This window comes from Numenius arquata, chromosome 10, assembly GCF_964106895.1.
Source record: "Numenius arquata chromosome 10, bNumArq3.hap1.1, whole genome shotgun sequence".
Classification (NCBI taxonomy): domain Eukaryota; kingdom Metazoa; phylum Chordata; class Aves; order Charadriiformes; family Scolopacidae; genus Numenius; species Numenius arquata.
Genome location: NC_133585.1, coordinates 37,070,274 through 37,094,685, shown reverse-complemented (window position 1 = coordinate 37,094,685; position 24,412 = coordinate 37,070,274). Strand labels below are relative to the sequence as shown.

Genomic DNA, 24,412 nt, shown 5'->3' with positions numbered 1-24,412 from the left:
TCATTCTCAAAACCTTTGTGAGGCTACTGTCCATTTCCTAATGCAGAATGCACAGTAAGCTCAGAGCTGAGTAAGGCAAGGTGCCTTTTCAAATTCCGTTTTGAAGCTGGCTGATCGCAGAACTTGACTTCAATGTTGCCATCACTGAACGCCTCCCTCCTGGCTTCGTCCGAGTCAATGGGATCTCTTTGAGAAACACTTGCCTTTTGCCGCCTCATAGTAATCCCCGAGTTCCCAAGTTGCCTGGTTGGTGATGTGTTTTCTTTGACAATGCAGAAGCAGATGGCAGACAAAAAATTTTTCTTGAAGTTTTCATTCATGAAAGCATACACAATAGGGTTGCAAATGGAATTGAAGAATCCTATAATCTGGACAATTGCAAAGATCATTTTGACTGTCACATCATCATACTCCTTTTCAAAATTACCTGGAAAGGAAAAATGAAGTATGCTGTAAGTGCAAAATAGCATAAATGCCTACTACTTAGCCTATTTATATCCAGTCTGGCATTAGAAGCTTTTGTTTAAAATGAACAAAAGATCATGCTGGAGGTTCTTAATATTAGCAACAGGGTTTCCATCAGCAAGGAAAGACCAAGATCTACCACACTGCCCCTGCTTTGTGTACATGTAAGTAAGGACAGAGTCACCTGAAAGAGGCGATTTATGAGCCGAAAAATTTGCCTGTTGGCCCAGTGACAGAAAGCTTCCAGTCTGCAAAGTACAGGCCTTGTTTATTCAAGTTGTTCTTCTGGCTCTGAGTTTCATGTTCATGTCAAATGTGTAAGTACTTTAACACCAATCCCTGCCTTGTCACCTACCACACACGGCTTCTTTCTCTGTGCTGACACAGATCACCTCACGGAGGTAAAAATGTATCTTCCTACATCTCTCACTCTTTAATCATTGAGATCACAGAGGACTGAATTCCTTGAATTCAAATACTCATCAACCAAACTTCGGATAAGAGCTAAAGGTTTACACGGCAAGTAAAATAAAGGGCTTGTAGCAACTGAAATAATTCCCGAAATTAGCAATGAAAAGGAGAGCAAACGGTTCATGAGGAGTTATTGGCAACCTTAACGTGGGACAACCTAGACAATTTTAATAGTTACAGCTTCTGCACTTCTGATTCTGCCCAGGCATAAATATAATTCATTCAACTGGATTCATTGGGTATTATCATTATGATGTCCAGTATTCATATTTCCAATATGTCTAACTCATTAAAACCCAGGCAAGTGAAGGGATAAATACTTCATAGCAGTTTAACTCAAAGCAGTATGACAACTTAAGTGGATGCAAATAGAAGTCTTCACACAGTAAATTAGAATTAAATTTGAATTTAAAAGTTACTTGTTCAAGAGGTTTTATACTCAGAAATAACTTTTACCTTCCAGTCAGGTACTTCTGACTTTTCAGCAAATAAGGGTAGCATGACAGACACAGAAAGAAAAAGAATCTACAGATATATGCTCACCATCCTAATAGCAAAGTCTTGCTTTTTCTTGAGTCTTGTGAGGCCTAGCAAACCTCCTTTTCAGGACCAGATTGTGTGCTATACAAATTGTGAAGCAATGACAATCTCCTTTCTAAAGGGCTTACATTCTAAAAGAGCTGATAGAGAACTTGGGTTCCCTCCCACACACCCTGCAACAAAGTTCAGCAGGGTCTACAGCAAGACACAAAGATTATCTTTTTCTTATACACAACGGCAGTGAAGAAGAGATCTGGCTGACACACAAGTATATCACAGATATAAGGTATTTCCCAAACACTACATCTGAAAAGAGGTTTTTTGAAATGTACTCATTTTCCGTGAGCACTGCAGATCTATCACTCAGACTTCAGAGTAATTCATCTGTTGTTGGCTATGTATCCCTATTACAAGACATTGATCCAGGATTTATAAGCACATTACCCTTCACTAGCAGAAGGTATTCTATAGCTGAATGCTGCAGCAGCACTAGCTTTTCACAACCTGTGGTTCCATTATCAAAAAAAACCAGCCAACCTAAGAAAGGTTTTATTGTATAACACATGGCAGATACTCACTGTATTCTATCATCATGTGAATCACATGGAAAGGGGCCCAACAGACTGCAAAGAGAAACACCACTGTCACCATCATAACAATTGCTCGCTTCTTCTTCCTGAAATTGCATCAAGACATTCCATGCTGAATCACTAAGAATTGACTGGTGAGATGTGTCTCTTCAAGTGAGATCTGTAAATGTGGTCTGATGGTTGCAGATGCAAACAAAGCCTGGAAGAATGCTCAGAAGTACACAATTCCCTTTGAAACAAAAAATGCAGCATCATATAAATGTAGTATATCAATTAATCAACACCTTTTATTTCTTTCTTTAGGTAAAGCAATGAACTTTGCAGCTGCAGCAAGCTATGACATTAGCATATCTTGCAAGGCATTTTTACTTTATTGAAGCAGATGGAGTTCCAATAGTAAGAAATAGGAGGGAAAAAAATAAGAAAACCAAACCCCACACTACACATGAAATTCCATCAACAGCTCAAAAAATGAGAGTCCCTTCCTATATCTGGGTGTACTGACCACACCTGCAGCAACTGATTACACAAAGAATTTGACAGTAAGTGAAACTACACCTGCAACATTCAACCTTTGCTAGTAGGTGAAGTGCTGGAATAAGAGCAAGAAACACATTCCCTGCCTCCACTGTAGTATCTCACAAACTCAAGGTGCATATGAATTTATTGTCATCCCCAAACTGATATACAACTACATTGATAAATCCCATGATGAATCTCTCACTTGAGCTAAAGACATAGCACTTCACTGGTAGCACTTACAGGATGTTCTCCCCACTGTGTGAAAATAAGATGAGGAGCAGCCTGAAGATTACACGTCACCTTAACTCCTGTGAGACTGCACCCACTTTCAGTTTTGGCTTACAAGGATCTCCTTAGGCACTTTGTTAGATATATATCTAAGGAATTATTTACCTTAAAGCTGCTTGCCAGTATTCTCCTTACAGTCGATACTTCAGGTGATACTCTCCTCAATCAGCAAAACTGTTAGAGGCTTATAGCACATCAGGCAGCAGATCAATTTGTCAAATGGGGCAATATTAAGGGTAGCCCATATTTAGTGCTAAATAGCAAAGTTGATAATTATTGATTTTCATAACTTTTCAGATAGAACATTACCGTCTGGATAGTCTCACACAAACACATCTGAGAACATTCAAAATTCTTTGGAAGCTCTATCAAGTTAAACTGCAAAGTAGTTTTTTTATTAATTCTGATTTTTTCCCATAAACCAGTTCAACTTATAATAGGATCATAAAGCAGTGTCCACAGTCTATGAATTATATAAACACCTTTCCATAGAACAAATGGAAATAACCTAGCAGCATTTTTCCCAACTCATCTTCTAACTCATGGCCTACAGCTTTTAAAAACAAGCATTTCACAATGTATAATATGAGATTTATTGAAAGAGCTTGACTTCTAAGGTGTGGCTACACTATACTTTGAAGAAAACAATCTGTTTGAGTTGCCTTAAATTGGGTATCTAATTGTTAAATAATAACTAGCTAGCTTTAAAAATCTGGGCTATGCTTGCAGACTTCCCAACAGATAAGACAGATTTATTTATTTATTTTGCACTGGTTTGGTCAGGAAAATAAAGCACTTCTAGAAGTCAAAGTTCCAACTGTATTTTACTTTACAAACCTTGATATTTTAGACATTTCACTCCCATGAATGGTTTGAAGAACTGAAGCATCTCCCACTCGTTTCTTAATCCAGAGTTCATAGCCAATTTTAGTGTACAAAAAAAGCATCAACATCAGTGGCAGAAGGAAGAGTATAACAAGAATAAAGGTCGTATATATCTTCTGATAAGTTGGACTGGCCCATTCTTCCAAGCAACAAACAAACACTTTTTCATATAGAAAGTCATATTTAACCTGTAACAAGTGTAAAGGAGATGAGTCACTACAGTGTTTACCCCAAGTGTAAAAAACAAGCACATTCAAATATTCCTTGCTTTTAACACAACAACCAAAATTCAACAGAGAGACTTTTCAAAGTGACAAAGTTCTTCTGAGCACTTTTCCACATCAAGTGTTGGGTCAATCCATGTTGACAAAGAAAGGTCAGGAGAGACCCTAATTTGCGCTCCTCCTCAAAACTTTTTTTTTTTTTTACTGAGGATTTTCAAAGACGACCTTGGCTACTCATTTTGCAAGTAAAGATGGGTGTATAGAAGCCTCACATATTTGTCACTTAAAAAAAAAAAAAAAAAGATTTGTTAACATTCAGACTCACAAGCAGCAGATTCTGACAAGCCTTTTTTTTCCTTCAAAAGTGTATGGTAACTCCTTAAACTATAATGGTCAGCTAATTACATTTTAAAGTAGGCACAGCTCTTCCAAATCTCAGAGAACACTATGTCATCCTGCAACAGTAATCTAAACTCTGCACTGCTGTGTACCAGTGCACCTATAAAACAAAAGGAAGCCATAGTGGAAGCCATAGATGTAATTAATGGTGTTTGACATAACTGGGGAGGGTAGACATGACTAGTACCTGCTGGTAGTCCTTCTTCCAGTGCACCCAAGTCCTAATCCTTAGCTGGCACACAGACCAAAATCTCCACTTCTCTTATCCCACTCTCATTTCTTAGGAGTTTATTCAATTTCATTGCTAAATGTACAAAAAGATCCAGCAAGGACTGAATGTATAAATACTAAAATATAAATTCCCATTTCACCTAACATACCTCAAGCCGTTGCACATGCCACATAGGTGACCCAACAATAACTGCCAGCAACCAGACTATGCCTGTAAACAAACACATTTTTTAATACTTTGTACAACAATCAGCATAAGTTTTGGTATGAACAGTTTAACAGCTTCATCTTCAAAAGTCAGGCAAAGTAGACAATTTAAATAAAGAACAAAATTTTCTATACGAGGCATACATCAGTCAACATTCACAACAGTAACAGCATGCTCTTTTGCTATCGGTTTTCTTTCTCAAACTAACTTCTTTCATTGCTATTTAATGTAAAGACAATTAATTTTCAGGACTACCATTATGTATGTTCTCCTTGAATTACAATGGAAGGACCATTTACAGCTGTGACATTGCTTTAGCAATGATTGCACATTTCCGACCTCTCAAAAAAAAAAAAAAAAAAAAGGAAATGCCAAAGGTTTATCGGAGTCTTGGTTAAGTAAACCTTTGACTTCAGATTCTAAGTTTATTTTCAGGGGTTTGGCTAGTAATTACTATATGTACAGGCACTACCCTTGAACTATTTTATAAATGTTATCAGACTTATCATTAACTCCACCTCTGAATTACTGGTCATATCAGTACCCTCTGTTCTGTCATGACATCTACACAGAAGATTATTTCTCTATATGCACGATTACTGGAGATGCCTAAAATCTTACCAAGCATCGTGAAAGCTCTTTTATTGGTGTACTGCCATTTCATTTTTAGTGGATGCACAATTCCCTGGTGTCTCTCCACAGCAATGCAGGTCATTGTAAGAATTTCAGTTACAATAGCAGTGGATTGAACAAATGGTACCATCTTGCAAGCGAAGGCACCTGCAATAGTCAGAAAGTAAGGTACGCAACTGTTGCAGTTCTTGAAAAAGTTACTAATACCAGACTTCATTACTGAAGTACTATTGTGCCAAAAGAACAGACTAATACAAGTTTAACTGTTAAAAAGCCAAGAGTAAGTCAGCTATTTAAGCTCTTCGTCAAATGCAGGTTTCAACAGTCATTCTTCCATTGTACACACTACATTTGCAAAACCAAGACTTCTAAGGACATATTTGCTTACTCTGTATCAGTCTGAGACGTATTCCTATGGTCACTTGTGACCGAATCTTCCATCATCTGTTTTCAAATGTGCCAAGTTACAGGGATATTTATTATCATTTTATCTTGGCAGATTACTTTCCAGTTTTATGAAGGTTCTAGTATTACCTGTTTAAAAATTTACCTTTTCTGCTCTTGCGAATACATTCATTTTGCTCATTTAAATACCACTCTATTTGTATACTTTGGTACTTAATGCATCATTCTGCCAAGTGATATATATAGGAGAGTCCTCTAAGAGGTGTAACATAAGAGGAGAAATTAAACCTCTTCATCATCTTTACATTGTCCAAGTATCCCTCTTTCTCGATTAACACATTACATTAATGACACTGTCCAAATTAGTTGCAATTTCCTGACTGCATTTTCAGTTGCATAGGTTCCCACTGTGAGCACTTATGCACAGCTAGTGCAAATCTTCAGATTTCATTGCTGCTATAGCTTCCCAAAAGTACATATTCAATTCTTCACCAGTCAGTCATTCTCCATTACTCATCCTCAAGTCCCAAACCATCTTAGAAACTCTGGTGTAAATTACTCTCTCAAGAACCTTATGTTAACACCTTTCCTAACCTATTTCTCATTTACTCATTTCCTGACCGTATTCCTGACCTCAAGACAATTTTGTATGCCCGCATTCTCACAGTTCCCTCACATTCTTACAGTTCAGTATCAGCTATTAGTTTCAGCAACAGCTGGGGTTATTTCCCCTTGATCATTAATTATACTTTATCCATATATAATCCATAGACTCAAAATAGCCAAAGGAATATCTGATCCAATTGTAAGTCAAGCTTTAAAACACTGCATACACCTTAAGCAATAAAAGCATGGAAAACAGAAAGAAAACAAACAGTAAAGAGATAGGGTCACAGCTTAGAGAAAAAAGGAGAATTTATGACCTTTGGAAAAAGGGGCAGGCCACGCAGGAAGATTACAAAGGTATAGCAAAGTTATGTAGGGAAAAGATTAGGAAGGCCAAAGCCCAACTAGAACTCAACCTGGCTTTGGATGTTAAAAACAATAAAAAGAATTTCTATAAATATATCAATAGCAAGAAGAGATCTCGGGAGAACCTCCATCCTCTACTGGATAAGGGAGGTAACATAGTAACCAAAGATGAGGAGAAGGCTGAAGTCCTAAATGCCTTCTTTGCCCCTGTCTTTAGTAGTAGGATAGGGGGTTCCCTAAATATCCAGACCCCTGAACTAGCAGGCAGGGGCGGGGAGCAGAGTGAAGCCCCTGCAATTCAAAGGGAGGTGGTGAGGGACCTGCTCCAACACCTAGATGCAAACAAGTCTATGGGACCAGATGAGATCCACCCGAGGGTACTGAGGGAACTGGCAGAAGTGCTTGCGGAGCCACTCTCCATCATTTACCAGCAGTCCTGGCAAACTGGGGAGGTCCCGGCCGACTGGCGTCTGGCAAATGTGATGCCCATCCACAAGAAGGGCCGGAAGGATGATCCAGAGAACTACAGGCCCGTCAGTCTGACCTCGGTGCCTGGGAAGATCATGGAGCAGATCATCCTGGGAGCCATCATGCAACGCATGAGGGACACCCATGCGATCTGGCCCAGCCAGCACGGGTTCACGAGGGGCAGGTCCTGCTTGACAAACCTGATCTCCTTCTATGACAAAGTGATCCGCTTGCTGGATGAAGGAAAGGCAGTGGACGTTGTTTATCTGGACTTCAGCAAAGCCTTTGATACAGTCTCCCACAGTATCCTCCTGGAGAAACTGGCTGCCCATGGCTTGGATGGGAATACCCTCTGCTGGGTTAAAAACTGGCTGGAGGGCCGGACCCAGAGAGTGGTGGTGAATGGAGTTAAATCCAGCTGGCGTCCAGTCACGAGTGGTGTCCCGCAGGGCTCGGTACTGGGGCCAATTCTCTTCAACATCTTTATCAATGATCTGGACGAGGGGATCGAGTGCACCCTCAGTAAGTTCGCAGACGACACCAAGCTGGGTGGCAGTGTTGATCTGCTGGAGGGTAGAGAGGCTCTGCAGAGAGATCTCGACAGGCTGGATCGATGGGCCGAGACCAACGGGATGAGGTTTAACAAGGCCAAGTGCCAGGTCCTGCACTTCGGTCACAACAACCCCAGGCAGCGCTATAGGCTGGGGGCAGAGTGGCTGGAGAGCTGCCTGGCAGAAAAGGACCTGGGGGTGTTGGTCGACTGTCGGCTGAACATAAGCCGGCAGTGTGCCCAGGTGGCTAAGAAGGCCAACAGCATCCTGGCCTGTATCAAGAACAGTGTGGCAAGTAGGGACCGAGAGGTGATCGTCCCCCTGTACTCGGCACTGGTGAGACCCCACCTCGAGTACTGTGTCCAGTTTTGGGCCCCCTACCACAAGAGGGACATTGAGGTGCTGGAGCGGGTCCAGAGAAGGGCAACGAAGCTGGTGAGGGGTCTGGAGCACAAGTCTTACGAGGAGAGGCTGAGGGAGCTGGGGTTGTTCAGTCTGGGGAAGAGGAGACTGAGGGGAGACCTTATTGTTCTGTACAAGTACCTGAAAGGAGGCTGTAGAGAGACGGGGGTCGGTCTCTTCTCCCAAGTCACAGATGATAGGACAAGGGGTAATGGCTTCAAGTTGCGCCAGGGGAAGTTCAGGTTGGATATTAGGAAACATTTCTTTACTGAAAGGGTTATCAGGCATTGGAATGGGCTGCCCAGGGAGGTGGTGGAGTCACCATCCCTGGAGGTATTTAAGAAACGTGTAGACATGGTTCTTCAGGGCATGCTCTAGTGTCCAAGATTACTGGTTTGTGGTGGGGTGCTGTGTGGGTGGGTGATGGTTTTTGGTTTGGTTGTTGTTGTTGTGTGTTCAGGTGGTGGGTGGTGGTTTTGTTTGTGGTGTTTGTTTTTTTTTTTTTTTACCTGTTGGTTGGACTCGATGATCTCTGAGGTCCCTTCCAACCACTACTACGATTCTGATTCTGATTCAGTAAACTATCAAAACTTAAACCTGCCCTCTATGGAAGGAACAAGGAACAGGGAAACTTCTGTTTGCTAGGCCAGGCTAAAAGCCACTGTACCCTACAAGAAGGAACAGGTTTGCTACTGGGCTTATTGATTATAGCTACCCCAAAAATCACTTTTTCTGTGGCTCTAAAAAGGGAAGGACAATGGGCAAAGGATGGATGTCAAGTACCTTTCAAGTACCCATTCAACACCAGCAACACCATGAACATGCATGCAGACCTGGCTTAAAACAGACTGAAAATATACAATGCAGCCCAATTTCAAGCTACTTGAATGAAATCTTACCATGGTCAGTAGGAACGGCATGGAAGAAGACACACTGGGCTGCATGTCTGTTTCTCATCTAGTATTTTGCCATGATGTCAGAAAGGGCAAGGCAAGACATCTTGACATCTGGCATCAACTACAATTTATACAATAAAATCCCCCCCACTTCTTCCTTGGCTTCAGTACACACAAAGTAAACCCCTCGTGAAACACAGCCAATATCTCATCAACTCAGTATCTCATCGGTTTCTCACTACACCCAATACAGTATGTGCTACATATATAAGCACCGGACCCACTCAGTCAAATTCATAGTTCTTCAACCAGCGTGCTGAAACTTCTGTAGCGAGATGACCAAAGGCAAGCTCAAATCATACCTTCTTTGCAAACAAAGAGGCTATGGCACACAATCTCTGGCTTACTGCAGTGAGTAAAAGCAGAGATAAAATCACCTTCAGCCAAATCCTATTCCTTTGAATCAAAAGGAGAGTTTCCACTATTAGTTTCAAGGCTTTTCTTCGCTAAGGTAGAAGTGACTCCTGATACAAATAACATGAATAGAAAAGCAAAATTTGTACATGAAAGAAATATTTAAGTTCCTGATTCACTAAAGAAAGGATTTTGAGTGTTGGAGCTGTGGCAAAAACACACCAACCCTCTTTCACCATATGCTGGTTCTTACAGTTTGAAAAAAGTCAGAGTTAAATTAAGTCCACTTGAACTATGCTCCACTATAGAGGCTTTCCTGTAACGCGCTATTCCTTCACTGAAGTCCCAGCATTCAAGGGTATTCTTAGGAAGCAAAGTAGTATCACTCTATTACTGTACTTAAGTAACAAAATGAGACAGCAACTTTCACTGAAGTTATGCGAGTCTGGTGAAATTTACAGCTTGTGCCCAACTATACAAACAGAATACCTGAATTCATCAGACAGTAATTCCCAGATTTTCATTGCCTTTTACTGATACCTTCTCATTTTCTTCCCAATAACTACACTGTCAAAGAGCACAGACTACCCCTATGCCTTTTAGCTGAACCCCCAGGAGACAAGGGGGTCTGCAGAAACTCCTTATTTCGTCTTTTTGAAGACAATTGCAGAATAAGTGATCACCTAAGCTATATATAAGTAACTGTTAAAAAGGCCATAAAAGGAAGAATCTGTATAACATCTACAGATCAATCCTACTGAGCTGAATGAGGACAGACAGTAGCACTTCCAGAAATGTGAAACAGCAGGATATTTTCATTAGACACTGTTGGGTAGAACAGAAACACCTCCTCTGAGCTACATAGCACACATTAGGTTCCTTGGTGGAACGAACCTCTGTGGCAAAAGCAAAACAGCCACAGATGTTCTTATAACCAAGAAATAAGACAAAATTTTCCAAAAAACAGAGCTAAAAGCTACTCAAAAAGCCTCTATATATCAATAGTAAAAATAGAACAGTATTTCAACCTCTCTGAAGCTTTTCATGCCACCAAGCCCAGGGTCTCTGACTATCAGCTTGTATTACCATTACCAGATCACTTCAGGGTTGATTGCTTGCCCTGAATTGTCACTATACAAACACTTCCTGTCTTCTGAAATCATGAAGCACCCTGGTATTTCAAATGCAAAACTTCACCAAGGCTAAGCGACTGTTTAGCAAGGAGATGGACCCTTCTTTACATGAGTGTTTGAAACTGGTGTGTTTGGGGGAAAAAAGAAAGAAATACATTGTTTCCAACGTCATGGCCAAATGAAAAGTCATCAACTTCAATGGAAATCTGATGTCAAAAGATTTGAGATCCAGCTCCACCATCGTTAATGTATTTGAATGGGATCCAATCCTGAGATACCAGGGGTCATTGTACTTGACAGAATAGGGAAAGTTTTCCACATAAAGCCTGTTCTTAGTTTTTAAAGCTTTCATTATTTTATTTATAAATATATACCATCTTAGATAATTACTGAAGACTTTCTCCAGGTCTTTTAACACTGTAAATTATATAGCCTATGTTTTCAAACTACAAACACTGTCAACTTTTGTACACATGGAAAATGAGAATCATTTATTATTAAATAACGTAACTATTTCTGAATGGTGACAGTTGGGCTGGGGTGGTGAAGAGAAAAAGGAAAAAGACCTCCTGAAACTATTATTTCAGAATATTAAAAAGCTCAGAGTGACCACACTGGTTATTCCAGGGATGTTCTGAAACAGAACACCTATATGAAGATTAACTCTTCAGTAGATCTTTTCAAAACATCAACTCCAAGTCCACAAGCCCTAAATCACATTCTTTCCAACAGAAAACTTGTTGTTGTTGAGTTGGAATCAGATTACTGAAAGAATTTCAGAAGTCCTTTATGAAAGTCCAACTGTCATTTTATTCTTTGGAATCCAGCTGCCTAATCTCCAAAGTGTTGATTCTACCGTGCTGTTCCTTCAAACGCTTCCAGGCTACAGGTTCCCAGCACAGCCTCACAGAGTTGTCTCAGTCAGTCTTGACAAGCACAGAAGAGAACAGGAGAGACACAAAATAATGCTGGTTGGAAACAAACTCAGGACGTCTCTAATCTGACCTCATGGCTCACAGCAGGATCAGCAATCAAGCCACATCAAGCCAGATGCAGCCCAGAGGATTCAGATCTTGAAAATCTCCAAGGCTGAAGACAGCACAGCCTTCCCTGGGTCAGCCTCTTCCTCTGCTTTACCGACCTCACATGGGAAAAAGATTCCTCCTATTAAATCCTGTCTGACTTTCTTGTTTCACTTGAAGCCTTTTGCCTCTCATCCTCCTGCCATGCACTGCTGCGAAGAGCCTGGGTCCATCTTCTCAATAACCTCCTTGAATGCATTCAAAATGTTACTAGATTGCCCCAAAACTGTCCCTTCTCCAGGCTGAACAAGCTCCGTTCCCTTCTGCCCATCTAGGACAGCTGCTCCCACTCCCGACATCTGGGTGTCCCTCTGCTGAACTCTTACCAGTATATCAATATATTTTTTAATACTGTGGGTCCAAAACTGGACACAGTATTCTGGACACTAAACATAACCTTGCTTGTGAGACTTGATTTAACAGGCAAGGTAGGTTTTACTAGATCTAGGTCTTCCCAAAACACAGATGACGCATCTATCTCTTCTTTCTTCCCTTTAATTGTTTGAATACTGTAATCACTGAACAAGGGAATTGTGGAAAAGGGGGCCTGGAATCCGGGCTTTCCAACCTTGAGAAGAAAGCCTCACCATTAGGAACCCACCTTCAGGACGTTCCTCTGAAATGGACCATCTCACAAGAACACTTATAAATTTTCACAGCCAGAAAAAAAACCACAACAGAATACCTGCAAACTTGCATGCTCATTATTAGGGAAACAGGTACTGAGGTCTAGTCCCTGATCCAATAATGCATGTGCATTTCACTTAATTTTTAACCCCTTTGTGTAAAGTAAGCTTCACCTGCAGCAAGAAGGAACTGATGCAACCCCGTTCTCAAGTGTCTGTTAGTTGAGAATCCCTCCTGGGAAAACTGAGGAAAAAAGTAAATCTTTACTATAAGCAAGACATGTTAAGTTTCGCAGAAAAAAAAAGAGGCAACCAAAAAGCAAATTATGCTATTACATCATACTTTAGATAGTGAAATTAAAATAAGACTGGGACAGGCAAAACACAGCTGTGCCAAACGTTAAAAACACGTCAAGCTAGTTTTCATATGTTTGTGTTCAGACTTACCACAGAGTAATAGAAGATTTTAAAGGAATATACTAGTTTACACCTTTCTGATCAAGCTGATAAAAATGTAGCTGTTTAGAACATAGTTTCGAGAGAATATGGTTTAACAGCTAGTATTATTCAAGTCTTCTTTCCGTTCACTACCATGGCTGCTAGATATTTTAGTTATTTGTATCAGGTAGTATGTCCTTGTCATGATACACACGCCTATAATAAATCAACATTGGATTAAAAATACAATGAAGTTCCATGTCTCCCAACCAATCTGAAAAGAAGAATGGATTTGCTTTTTATCTTTATCATAAAGGCACTGAATGGCTTTATTTTGTTATTTACCTCTTTTTAAATTACATATTGTTCAAAGCATGATTTCAGATCCTATCTGAAGAGGACAACTAGTGGAAGAGTAACATACAAAAGAACAAAAGCCCACTGAAGATAAGTGAGTTTTAGGCAATATTATTTAAAGTCTCACTCCCTATAGTGTTTTTGGAGTCATTAAGCTAATCAGCATTTGGATAATGGAAACATTTGCCAAAGAAAGACCACTTCATTTCAATAGCGGAAGGAAGTGAATGTGAAGTGTTTCCCGGCTCTATACATACCGATATAATGCTGAAAAAATAACGAGGGTTTAAGACATATTTTTAGAAACAATGTTTAAAAGTTGTCCCAAGATAGACCAGCCATTAACATAAACCTACAGCAACTTTCAAGAAAGCAGCACCCCAAATTGTAATAAACAGATTAGAAGAGACAAGTAGCCTGTGAGATGGAAGAAAGCAATTGTAGATATTTGTCTTTCAAAGGTGAGAAACAGAATTAAGAAGCAGGGAAGTATGCACTCTTCTTCAAATCTGTGAAGAAAAATGAGGTAATAGAGGACGAGATCTACTTGCTTCAAATAAATCTGACTGATACATCAATTAGAACAGTACATTCACTGCCTACAGGTAACTGCTGAAAACAATGCTGTCCTCCTGCACTTCAGTCACGCTGCGACTTCCATCCAACAACTTCACAATAATGAGTAAATAACAACCATAAAATAAATTACATCAGAAAGTAGTGATTAAGTAAGTTTCCCTAAGGAAAAAACTTAATACATGCATACATTTAAAATATCCTCTTACTTATCAAAAAGTAGTCTCCTACCTTATAAAAGAACTCTCTCTAATTACGCAAACACTTCACATTTAATCATTAAACTGGAAAGATGCAACACTTCTCTAGGAAAATAGCTATGAAGTGCAGATTCCAAACAACACTAAAATTTATATAAAACAATGTTTCTTAGCTGATGATTTAAATCATTAATTACTAAAGGCACCTTCAGTATCAAGTGAAAAAATTTAAGAGAAGCTTAATCAATTACCTTTTTTCCCCAAGATGACGATCTTGTTCTGTTATTACTAATTCTTTATCTTAAACCTCTACAGCCTTTAAATCATTGAAAACAAATCAAAATTGTTATTTGTCGCTTCTTTCAATGAAGACAAGTGCAATAAAAGCAGGGGGAAAAGCAGGCAAAAAAAGCAGGCAGAAAGTAGAGTTCCAGCAGGATTGTGCAGCTAAAGCCCACTAGACACAGCAACATCACATCCTTGTGCTCCTGGTCCTAGTCACCCACTCTCAGAAGATAAAAGCAGTCTACATGGACTACTCACAGAATCACAGAATATTTTTGGTTGGATGGGACCTTTGAGATTATCGAGTCCAACCAACAAAAACAAACAAACAAACAAAAAAAACCAACACCAAAAACAAACAAAAAACCCCACCCAAAAAATCCCAGAACACCAACACCAAAACCAAACCAAAACAAACGCCCACAACCACACCCCACCCCAGCCACAAACAGACACAAACCAACAATCTCGGGCACTAGAGCATGCCCTGAAGTGCCATGTCTACACGTTTCTTGAATACCTCCAGGGATGGCGACTCCACCACCTCCCTGGGCAGGCTGTTCCAGTGCCTGACCACTCTCTCAGTAAAGCAAGTCTTCCTAATATCTAATCTAAACCTCCCCTGCCGCAACTTGAGACCATTTCCTCTGGTCCTGCCATTATTCACTTGGGAGAAGAGGCCAACACCCACCTCTCTACAACCTCCTTTTACTCTGCTTCCCTATGTATTACTGTTAATTGACACAAATTAGATTTCCCTTCAGGCTTCACAATGATAGATCACCCTGTAAATACAATATACAGTATTAAAAAGTGAGAGCGACTTCAAAACAGAAATTCCTCTTCTGTTGCCTGGTTATGTGCATCCCATCCTTGAGTTAACTAGCCACTTTCGCAACAGAACACATTCCCCCTGCCCCTAAATCAGAATCAGGATATAATGATAAAAATCCAGGGTTAATGCAATCACTGACTGACTTTTGAAAACAGTGTTCAGTTTGATTCATATGAGAAATCTGACTGGATTCTCACTTAAACTGGTTTAAATTCTTGATCCTGACTCCAGAATTTGTGTGGACAGCAGCTACCTGAGGTCATTAATGAACATTAAATGAGCCAAACCCTAGACAGATGGAGCTTGGGGAAAAAGGGTGCTACTTTCTGCTTCCCAATACAAAACACAAGGCAAGATTTACTCCAGGTATTTGAGACACCTGGGATGTTTTTATACTGCACAAAATACATAACACCTATGTAATTCTTCCAAATGAAGACATAAACACAACTCCAGTACATTAAGCTTTCTGATATGATCCCAGCAATGAAGCCTTCTTGTGATAAAACCAGGCACCAGGAAAACTATACTCTACTGCTCAGATTCTGGTTCACTTTTTTTTTTGGCTGTGGCTACACTGAATCTTTCAGAACAGAATTTTGCTTCAGTTCTTTTGAAATCTATGAAGTAGTTTTAGGCATCTAACATGCCTAAATCAGAAAGAATCTGGTTAGTATTTTTCAAAGACTTACTAAAGGCTATTTAAAATATTATTTTTTTCTTGGAAAGACTTGCTGAAAAAGTACCTCTTTTGCATGCTTATTATCCACTTACATCCCCCCAGTACAGAAATGTGTGACTTAAAAAAATATTTTTAATAATAATAATACTTTATCTAATATCTTAAACATGTATCAAAATGTTTGACTTTCTACAGGTTTCTAAGGCTTTCAGCAAACACTTCCAAAACATTCTCAGTGAAGACAGCACTGCAGTATTTAATGCTGACCATTTCCAATTGGGAAAGAAAATCATTCACAGAGGAATACTGGGAATGAAAATAACTAATAACTTCTCTTTTTCAAGAAGCTAAGAGGCTCCCAAAAGTATTCCTTAGGCAATGCTGCCAACTGCATAGATTATACAAGCAATGATTAGTTTCCCCAATGATAACACATTCAGAAGGCTGTAAATATAAATGGTATTCCCTTAAACAATTCTTCATGCCTTCATTATCAGATGTTGAGCATGTAACTATGATTTAGCCATTTCATCACCCATTTAAAAGACCAGTTTATTTCTCTTTTATTAGGGTAACAAAGGCAAAATCCTAAAACCATTCTCTGATAAAAGTTAAATTCCTTCTTCCTCTGTTAAAACGTTTTTGATCAAGCCCTCGCACTAAAATCTGTATCACAGCTTGTAAACCAGATCTTTCCAACTCACTTAAAACAAACAAGGTAAGCTTTCTTGTATTTTTTAACTTCAGGGCAAAAAACAAGCCAGTCATTATCATACAGATTATATTCTTAAGGGTCTTTCATAGTTGGATAATACATTGTTTTAAATTGATTCTTGGGTATACAGGCATTTCACATCCTTAGTAGTTTACCATCCACGATGCACAAGTCTCTCACACGTTACCCTATATAGAGGATAAAGAATATTATACATAAGTCTGCCCAGAAAAAAGCATAAGTGTACAACTTGATAGTGGACCTGTGGTAGTTTAAGTCTGTTTATGGTCGACTACAGCAGCTGAGATAAAATGGTATGGCATGAGCCCATGCAATTAGACCATGCACCCCAAATAACCAATAATTTATTTACTGATGCAAGATGGAGTCCACATCGTTCCCTCTATCCTGCCATTTTAAAGTGTGGACCACACACCTTGGGCTAGCTGACCAAAGTGTCCCACATTGTCTACCCTCCTTCCCCTTTCCCTCCAAGGCTTACACACAGCTTCTCTGTCCATGGTTTACAAAAATCACTGAAATGGGCACCACAGTCTTCAGGCAAACTTGGATCACCAGCTTATTTCAAAATGCAGCAATCAATAAAAACAAACACAAATATGAAAAGATGAAGGACAGCTGTGATACAGCACTGCTACTATAACACAAAACTGCTGCAATAAACACTGTCTGCAATTGTGGTATAAACGGAAAGTAGTACAGGTGAGCATTTTTGGCAGGGATAGAGGTTAAAGATCCAGATCTCTTCTGAAGAGAGAAAGGTAACTCACTAGCAGGGAACAAAACAGGACATGGCAAACACAGTCCTGTTCACTCAATGCAAGGCAGAGGTTGCCAGATATTTTACCAAGGAAAAGGACATCACCACCACCTCATATGACATGCTGTCCAATCTATCTGCTCCTAAAACTTGCTTTCTTTGCCCAATTAATACAACAGCAAATATTTCACATCAGTTATTGTGCTTAATATTTACACTAATTAATTACATCCATAACCTGCAGAAAGAAATTCCCTGAGCATGTGATTAGAATAAGTTTCCTTTTGTCAGTATTGTTTTCCTGCTTTTAAGCAAAATACTCTGCCAATATTTTATATATAAAAAATCCCTAAGCTTGTTATTTCCTTTACTGAGGCATTCACTGTCTACACCTTTCTCAAACCACCTTCATAAAGAATTTTATTCCTGCCCCTACTCATAAGTAAGTACCTCAAAACACACAATAGCAGGACATGGAGAATGAAGGACAAGACAAGTTTTCACCATTACAGATAGAGCGACAAAAATCATCCTGCTCTTACAGAAGCAGATCAATCCTGAGCCGTAACCTCTCACACCGCAGGGGACAAATGAAGAGTGCTCTTGTGTCCCTGACCTGATTTACAGCAAGTCTAGTCAACTTAACTTAGAAAGTTTAAAAAAAAAAAAAAAAGCTTTAAAACTGGAGATTCAAATGACTGGATCTCTCACGGTGTAGCATTAACTGCTTTACTCTGTAGTATTAACCCTAACAGCATGTCAGCAGAGTTTGAGAGTATTTGGAAACTCTTCAGTATCAAATATTCCAGAAGCAACTCAGAGTGAAGAAGTTTCTAATGTCTCACTGAAGAACAGGAATGAGATTTTACAGAGGTATCCAAGAATATCTGACACAAAAAGGCCCATTGATTTTCATTGCTAAGACTTAATTTTAATCCCTCAGTAAGGAATGTTTATGCATTCTCACACAGAAAAGTTATAAGTAAGGTAACACACCACTTGATACAAGATGTTTGGTAGAGAACAGAAAGCACCCTAAATACTCAACTGGGTGTAAGGTGCCGCTTGGTTTTCAACCAAGCCTTTAGAGAAGAGGAAACTGCCATGTCAAGGAGCACTAGATATGACAGTAACTCATCCCCTCTCCTGAGTGGCAGCTGGAGGCCAGAAAAGATACTCGAGGACATCTCAAATGCTGTATGTTCAAGTAGTGCCTCAGATGACTCACTCCTCTCTAAATGACAGGAAAAGCCACCCTCTGACACCTGCCTTGAGAATAAATATTCTAACTGGTAAAATGCAAAATTCATGAGAAAGATGTAGCGCAATGCTAGGTCTACCGTCACCTGATGTTTTGCCCTTGTCTTTTGCCACAGCTATTATATTACACAGTACTAAAAACAATTCTTCAGTTGCTCCTGGTAGTTCTGTAAAAATATTGCTGTTACTCAGCTAAGCAGTGTCAGAAAACAAAGCGACTCTCATAAACATTTGGCCCAGAGACAAATGCCCAAATTGATCTTTAACAGAGCTGCCATCCGTATGACAATGGCACCACTACTGCTGCCTCCTGCCTATGATCATATGAGAGCAAATCCTCAACTGCTTCAGTCTGCACCAAGACTACCTTTGCTGTATGCTTCAATTTACCCCTTACTCCAGCTCCCATTTTATCTGGCTCTTACCAATAAATATGATCCCAGTGATCATTTACGCCAAAGCCACAATTTTCATTTTCTTCCGCATTAGAGAGTGACTAGCTTGCAGGATTTTTGTTAAAAGTTTCCCTAGAAATTACAGCCATTATAGTTGCAAAATATAAATTCAGATATTAAATCATATACTGTCACTATTACAATTTCACACAGCTATACAGATTCTTAGGAGATCAGAGAATCAACAGTGAGACTGATTCACCCGTTTTTGGTCAATATGGTGCTGCTCCCAGCTGCTGCCCATGCAGAGCTAGCAGGTCTAGCACAGCTGCATAACCACCAGGCAAAGCGAGGCACACATTCAGTTTCTTGAAACCACAGTTGCCAAAATGTAGGTTAAGATGTATTAATGAATATACTGTGGAAAAAGTCAAGCCTGTACTTTAGTTTTTCCCCATGTCTGTCCTGAATTAAGTTCTGGTAAGTGTAATGCAGTCAACATGAGAAATCTCTTTCTAAAGAATTTTGAACAACACTACCTATTACAGAAGCCAATTCACCATTCACAATTTGAATTACCTAGCATCACCAGCTACCAACATTCTCCTTGGAGTCCTATTGTAAACTGTGCACACCTGGAACCCCTTGAGGTGAAAGTGTTTCATCCTTCGCTTTAGAAGGATTAAAATGGTATTTAGTCATTTCTGATAGCATCACATAACATCTTAAAAGATAACAGCTACTGTGAAACTGTGGCTGTTCTTATGATTTTATGTTCTGCCTCTACAGTCTAGAGTGTTTGCAGTTTTCCCCTCGCCTCTCACATTCTACTGTGGGTTTTGAATGGGAGAAGAAAAGAAACATAAACACATATACAAGCATGGAAATAAGGATCCAGTTCCAAATCAAAGACAAGTACAAAATATACTCGTCTCAGTTCACATCACCTAGTACAAATGCTTGTTTCAATGATGCAAGTGCAGCTAAACCAAGATATAAAGTGACTAAACGCTCAAAACCCCAAAGATATTTCTAGCATCAAGTGTCTCAGGATGCACCACTCTTTCCAACAGGGATATATTATATAGTCAAATCACTTTTTTCTTAACAGAGTTGGAGCTTGCACTACTCAGAGATGTTGCATTAAAGTGGATGAGAAAAAGCTTTTGCAGAGTACAAAATGAAAGGCAGAAGGAAAATTAAACCAGTACAGCTAGCAAGAAAAAGATTCCTACCAGACTGGCAGGGTCAGATTTGCAGTATAAGCGTAATCACCATTGATGCTTCAGAGTGTAAGCTTCAGGAATCAGATACCCTTGGGATACCACCAGTTTACATCTCATTTGTTTTCCTGAATTTTACTTCACACACACACACACACTCAGCCCCCCAACAGTGAAGGGTAACACCCATCAATCATGTTACTTATTATGCCTTCCCAGTACTCTGTTAGTCAAAGCTAATTATCTTACCAGGACCGTAAAGGCTGCTCTCAAAGTCAATCTATGGATCCACTTGCACTGAAGATGCTCTAGCACAGCAAAGAGGGTAGACAAGAAGTACCGCAAAACCCACAGAACAGTATACTTTAAAGTATCCAACTACTGAGTATCTGAAGGTATTTGTTGCAACCTTTTACACTCACTACTTCTAGATTTTTGACAAGCATGCTCAGTAGCAGAAGGTAAATGGAAACATACATACTTTCCCCATGCCTGTGCCATATCTGCTGTAATTCACCTCAGGTGGAGGCTTCATCCCACCCAACTTTTAGTTGATTCTGTGTGGTCAAGCTGACACACCATGATCTTATAAGTGAGGAGAATCACACCTCTTATCTTTAGGGAAAACTACTCAATTCAGTCCTCTCCCCTTTATGTGAGACCTCTTGATGCCAACAGTAACATTCTACTGTATTCTTCTTTGAGGAAGGAGACCTGGAACTCCACTAGTCAAAGGGAAGGTACAGCAGTATTGCTATCAATTTATTCCATTATTTTTATTTACACATCCTTATTAGTTTTGGGGTTCAACATCTGTACTGTCTTAAGACAGTAGTTACCTCCCCAAAGACAGCTTGTAAGAAAATAAACCAGTTGTCCTTACTATCAGTATCCCCTGGAGTTTTGTATTCATCCCTTCTCCCACAAAGTTGCTCTGTTTCAGACAAAAATAAAGCCCATTTCTCACTGGGTTAGCTATCCACATGCTTTTCAAATCTCCTCTGACCTGTCAATTTCCATCCTGCATTCTACTCCATGGGATGTATTGAAATTAAATATCCATGTTCTGAAGGTAACCTTCACTGTCTCCCAACAATAGAACCACAAGAAGCCTTAAAAATTGAAATATAACTGTGTCACTTTATCAACATCTTTTCTGTTCATATTGAAATATTTCAATTTGTGGTTGTACAAGACGTCTGCTACTTGCTGCAAAACCATCCCTCTCATTTTTCCACTTACAATTGCCAAAGACTGTTTTAAGACCAAGAAAAGGAAGATAAATACCATTTTCAGGGCTACTTCACCTTTGGTTTTTTGTTACTTTACTACTTTTTTTGTTACTTCTACTACTTACTGGGATGCATAAAAAAGGAAAAAATAATAAGCCTTTCCAGGCATCAGGGAGACTTGCCCAAAGGTCCTTCACATCAACAGGAATACAACATAACTCTTGAAAACAATGCATCATTTCAACATAAATTCCGCATGTTATCTCATTCTCCTATTTCTCCAAGGACTCATTCTTTTTCCTCACAAAAGGTTAAAGAGGTCTGACTCGGAGTCGACTGCTGTCAGCGGAACTTAGGCTGAATAAAGACTGAGTGACATTTCACTTGCCAGACAGATTTCATTACTCAGATAAAAAAAAAAAGGGAAAGCACCGCAAGACTTTCCTCATCAGCACCACACAACATAACAGTTTCTCATACACATACTGCGACTTCTAACGAAAGTGCATGAAAGTGCACTAGGTTTAACATAACCTGAAGGAGCGGTGTGGCCATTATTTAACCCTGAGGAAAAGCAGCTGGCTGAGGTTACTGAACTACACGTCCGGAGACAGTACCCCTGTCCTGCGATGAAGAACTGCGAACGCCGGAACGCGACCAGGGAGAGCTGAGGTTTCAGGTTTTCACCGAACAGTTTAAGCACGAATTACTCTGCGGGAATAACGCTGCGCCTTCAGGGAGGGCGGCAGCCCCCCTCCTCCTTCTCAGCGGAGGACCGGCCCCGACGGCCGAGGCTGCTCGGGGCTCACCGCGGGGACACTCCACTCACAGGAGGGCGGGAGGGAGCGGTGGGTCCCCTCATGGGCGGCCGGGAGCGCGGTCCCTCACAGTCTCGTCCGCCCCCTCCCCGCCTCCCTCCAGCGGCGGCCGAGCCCGTAACGGCCCGGGACTGCCCGCCCCGGCACCCACCGCCGAGCCAGTTGGAGGAGATGTTCTGCAGCATGGTGAAGGGGACGCAGAAGAAGGCGATGAGGAGGTCGCTGAGCGCCAGGGAGCAGATGAAGATGTTGGTGACAGTCCTCATGGCTTTGCTGCGGGTCACCACGTAGAGCACCAGGCAGTTGCCGAAGAGCGCCAGGGCGAAGATGAGCACGCAGATGAGGACGAAGGCTACCTTGGTGCGCCCCGGAAGCTCCGGGATGTACACCAGCGGCTGCAGCCCGTAGAGGGCGATGAACTGCTCCCGCGTCACGTTGTTGTCCCGCAGGAGCTGCGTGAACTGCTCCGGGGTGATGTTCAGGGACCGCATGGTGGCCGTCCTCCCCACCCCCCCCTCAAGCCCCCTCAGCAGCGGTGCCGCCACCCGCGCCCCGCCATGCCCGCACCGCCGCTCTACCGGGATTGGGGGCGAAGTAAGCGGACCGGACCCGACGCGGAGAACGGGCGGCAGAGTGGGCGCAGAGCCGGGAGCAACCCCACAAGGGGATCGGGGCAGTGGCAACGCCACCAGCTCCACCCGCCGACAAACTTCGACGCGGCGGCGGCACCGCCCGCAGCCTCTGCCGACGGCCGGGCGGGGGGACCGGCAGCCAATCAGCGCGCAGCGCGGGCCCGCCTCAGCCGCGCCGCTGTGGAGCGCGACGACCGTTAAATGGCTGAAGCAGCGCGTGGCACCCCTGAGAGCCCTGCCCCGCCATCCCCTCAGGATCCCTGCGGCGGCTGGCCGACCTTCACGACAAGCGTCTCCCCAGCAGAGGCTGGAAGTGCCCAAGGTGGGAGTTGACACTGCCCAGCCAGCTTCTCATCACGTTTGGATCAGGCTGAGAGGGGAATAAAAGAGACTGTGTAGTAGGTGTGTGGCCGCCTGCATAAGGGGAGACTTAGGTCACGCACAGCTGGTGGCACTGGTGCTGGTCCGTGCCCGTCCCAAAGAAGCCAGCAAGGGGATTTTATCTGCCCTTCCAGCCCTCTCTGCACCAACACTGCTGCAGGCCTTCTCATGGTGATGATGAGCCAAAGAGAAAAAAAAAAAGCTCAAACAGAAAAGTAGCTTCCCAAACTTTTGGCCGTTGAGCTCACTGAAATGCCAGGAGGCTTCTGAAGATTCCTTTCCCAGGCAGACATTCACCAGCAGTATAACTGTTCTTGCTGGAGGCGGCTTCACAGAATCCCATGCCACTCAACCTAGCTGGCAAGGTTACTTAGGTAAGGTTACATAGGCTACTAAAATGCACTTAGCTAGCTGGCTGCAACAGTAGTCAAGAAAATGCCACTGCAGTTTAGGTATGGATAATAAGTTAAGGTCAATAAGTTAAGGTCTATCAGAGAGGTCAAGTTAAAAATATGCATTGATTTGTCTTCAAACCTGTTTTAAATTGCCTAGTATGGCTTTCTCCTTAGCGCAGGTATACCCTCTGTGCACTGCATGATAATGCATTTAATAGCAGTAACCTGTTTTAATTAGTCACATAATAAATTATCAAAATGATCCAGAGAAGGCAGTAACTATTGAAAACTGTTCTGGCAACACTTCCCCCTCCCAACAGTGACAGATGTTTCATAAGGAAACATCATCACCAATTAGATTTTCTACAGAAAGGGTGCTCCTTGCCCTGGGGACATGTCTTTACCTGTACCAGGGAAGTATAAAACAGAATGAAGAAAAGTCTAGCAAAAGCTGTGTATTTATTAGGTATTAAGTTGCTGGTTTGCCAAGGAAAATGGGAGAGGGAAGAGCTCAGCACCAAGTAGTTCTCAGAAAAATGAATGTTCTCAGCAAGAGCAAAGATGTTTCAAGTCATCTTTTAAAGGAAATATTTGTGTTAAGTGGAAATCAATGGAGAGAAGTTCGTGAGCCTGCGCTATTATGTACGTACTCCAATCTGCACAAGCCAGTCCTCCAAATGCTGACAATCCTCTTTTAAGATATAGCTCCGTGGCAAAGAATTAAGATGCCCTTTATTATCCCATTGTGAAGGTGCTCTGTCACCCTTCCCTGGTGCAGTATGGCCCTGTGTTTTCCTCTTGA

At 41.2% G+C, this 24,412-nt stretch overlaps 1 protein-coding gene across 1 annotated transcript; it reads right to left on the bottom strand.

Moving 5' to 3' along the window:
- Positions 1-23: 23 nt before the first annotated feature.
- Positions 24-22,693, bottom strand: QRFPR (pyroglutamylated RFamide peptide receptor). The gene is made up of 6 exons (XM_074155021.1): positions 22,354-22,693; positions 5,445-5,603; positions 4,765-4,826; positions 3,714-3,949; positions 2,055-2,152; positions 24-427 (listed from the first exon to the last, which is right to left on the bottom strand). Exons 1-6 carry the CDS (start codon positions 22,691-22,693, stop codon positions 24-26), a joined length of 1,299 nt encoding a protein of 432 aa, XP_074011122.1.
- Positions 22,694-24,412: the final 1,719 nt, after the last annotated feature.

Bases quoted from the DNA above. Each gene is read 5' to 3' on its own strand.
- QRFPR (XM_074155021.1), bottom strand. From the start codon at position 22,693: ATGCGGTCCCTGAACATCACCCCGGAGCAGTTCACGCAGCTCCTGCGG. The intron at 5,604-22,353 runs GTGGGTGCCGGG...TGACTATTGCAG, and splicing joins CTCCTCCAACTGGCTCGGCG to GTGCCTTCGCTTGCAAGATG. The intron at 3,950-4,764 runs GTATGTTAGGTG...CACTTGTTACAG, and splicing joins GGCATGTGCAACGGCTTGAG to GTTAAATATGACTTTCTATA.